At 38.9% G+C, this 1,471-nt stretch overlaps 1 protein-coding gene across 1 annotated transcript; it reads left to right on the top strand.

Moving 5' to 3' along the window:
- The first annotated feature begins 255 nt into the window (after nt 1–255).
- Nucleotides 256–885, top strand: LOC104883517 (uncharacterized). Its single transcript, XM_010668056.1, has one exon. It carries the CDS (start codon nt 256–258, stop codon nt 883–885), a length of 630 nt encoding a protein of 209 aa, XP_010666358.1.
- Nucleotides 886–1,471: the final 586 nt, after the last annotated feature.

Below are 1,471 nucleotides of genomic sequence, written 5' to 3' on the forward strand. Positions count from 1 at the left end.
TCTGCAGAGCTTACCTTTGGGATGAGAAATCTTATCTTCATAAACCGCCCACTGTATCTTGGGATTGGGTTTGCAAACCTAGATGGTCTAGGGATCAGAGACTGTAATATGTGGAATGTAGCTGCTTTGGGGAAATACATATGGCAGATTGCAAAGAAGGAGGATATCCTCTAGATTAAATGGGTGCATAGTGTGTATAAATATACTGACTGGTGGGAGTACAAGGCCCCAAGCTCTGCTAGCTGGGATTGGAAGATGATATGTCAAACAAAACAGAAGTTCAAGGCTGCTTATACCAATAATAATTGGTTAGATGGAAGCAAAGGGAATTCTATCAAAGTAGGATATATTTGGCTGAGAGGGCAGATGGAGACTGTGAGATGGCATCACTGGGTTTGGAACTCACTGAATATACCTAAGCATTCTTTCATCTCTTGGCTTACTATATTGGGTAAGCTTCGTACAAGAGAAAGGCTAGGTATGGTAGGGATATGCTCTGATACAAGTTGTTTATTATGTACATCTGGTAATGATTCATGCTCACACCTATTCTTTCAATGTGAGTTCAGTCATCAGGTGTGTCAGGGGGTTATGGGATGGTTTCATATCCATAGTAACTCACGAGAAAACTTATATGTTCATTGGAGGAAATGGGGTTGGAAGTTCAAGACTAAATACCAACAGCAGGTGGCCTATGCAAGCCTTGCAGCTGTGGTATATCACATTTGGAGAGCCAGAAACAATGCATTGTGGAATCAGATTGTGCTGAGACCAGATTTGGTTATCAAACAAATTCAGGTAGATGTTTGTATCAGGATGAAAGCTAAACTGAGCAACAGATGGAGTGAAAGAGATAAAACCTGGGCTGCTAGTTTGATGGTCTAAATATTCTGGTTGTAATTAGTTGCTTTTGTAGTCCTAGCTGTCATTGTAGTCCTTGGTTGCTATTTCAGGTGGTGTTGGTTTGTAATTGATGGTGGTAGTTGCCTTCTATCTGGTTGTTGATGAGGGTAGTCTGATATAGGTTGTAATACGATGGCGCTTTCATGCTATTTTGGTAATATAATCATTTACATTTTACCAAAAAAAAAATTTTCGAGAAATTGAAATTTGAATACGATTCCGTTTTAAATGAAAATCTGGTACTTAAAGGAAAATTGGAATCTTTAAGAACAAAACTTCCTGCTCGAGTTAGCTGGATACAAAATTATAAAAATGAAGGAAGAAATGGACCAGGTTTCAATCATAAGAAGAAAAATAAAAAGAAAAAATATGTTGATCTGCCAAGCAACCGAATATGGTCTTACTGTGGGAACAATGGTCATTTAGTATCTGACTGTTCCACCAGGAAAGAACATATGAAAGGAACACTGCTTAGTTAAGCAAGTGTGGAAAGTTAAAAGGAACTCAAGCCCGACAAAGGAACCCAAGTCTGACTAGGTTCCTACCACCGGCTAATTGTTCTGGATAT

Source organism: Beta vulgaris, chromosome 3, assembly GCF_026745355.1.
Source record: "Beta vulgaris subsp. vulgaris cultivar EL10 chromosome 3, EL10.2, whole genome shotgun sequence".
Classification (NCBI taxonomy): Eukaryota; Viridiplantae; Streptophyta; class Magnoliopsida; order Caryophyllales; family Amaranthaceae; genus Beta; species Beta vulgaris.

Bases quoted from the DNA above. Each gene is read 5' to 3' on its own strand.
- LOC104883517 (XM_010668056.1), top strand. From the start codon at position 256: ATGATATGTCAAACAAAACAGAAGTTCAAGGCTGCTTATACCAATAAT.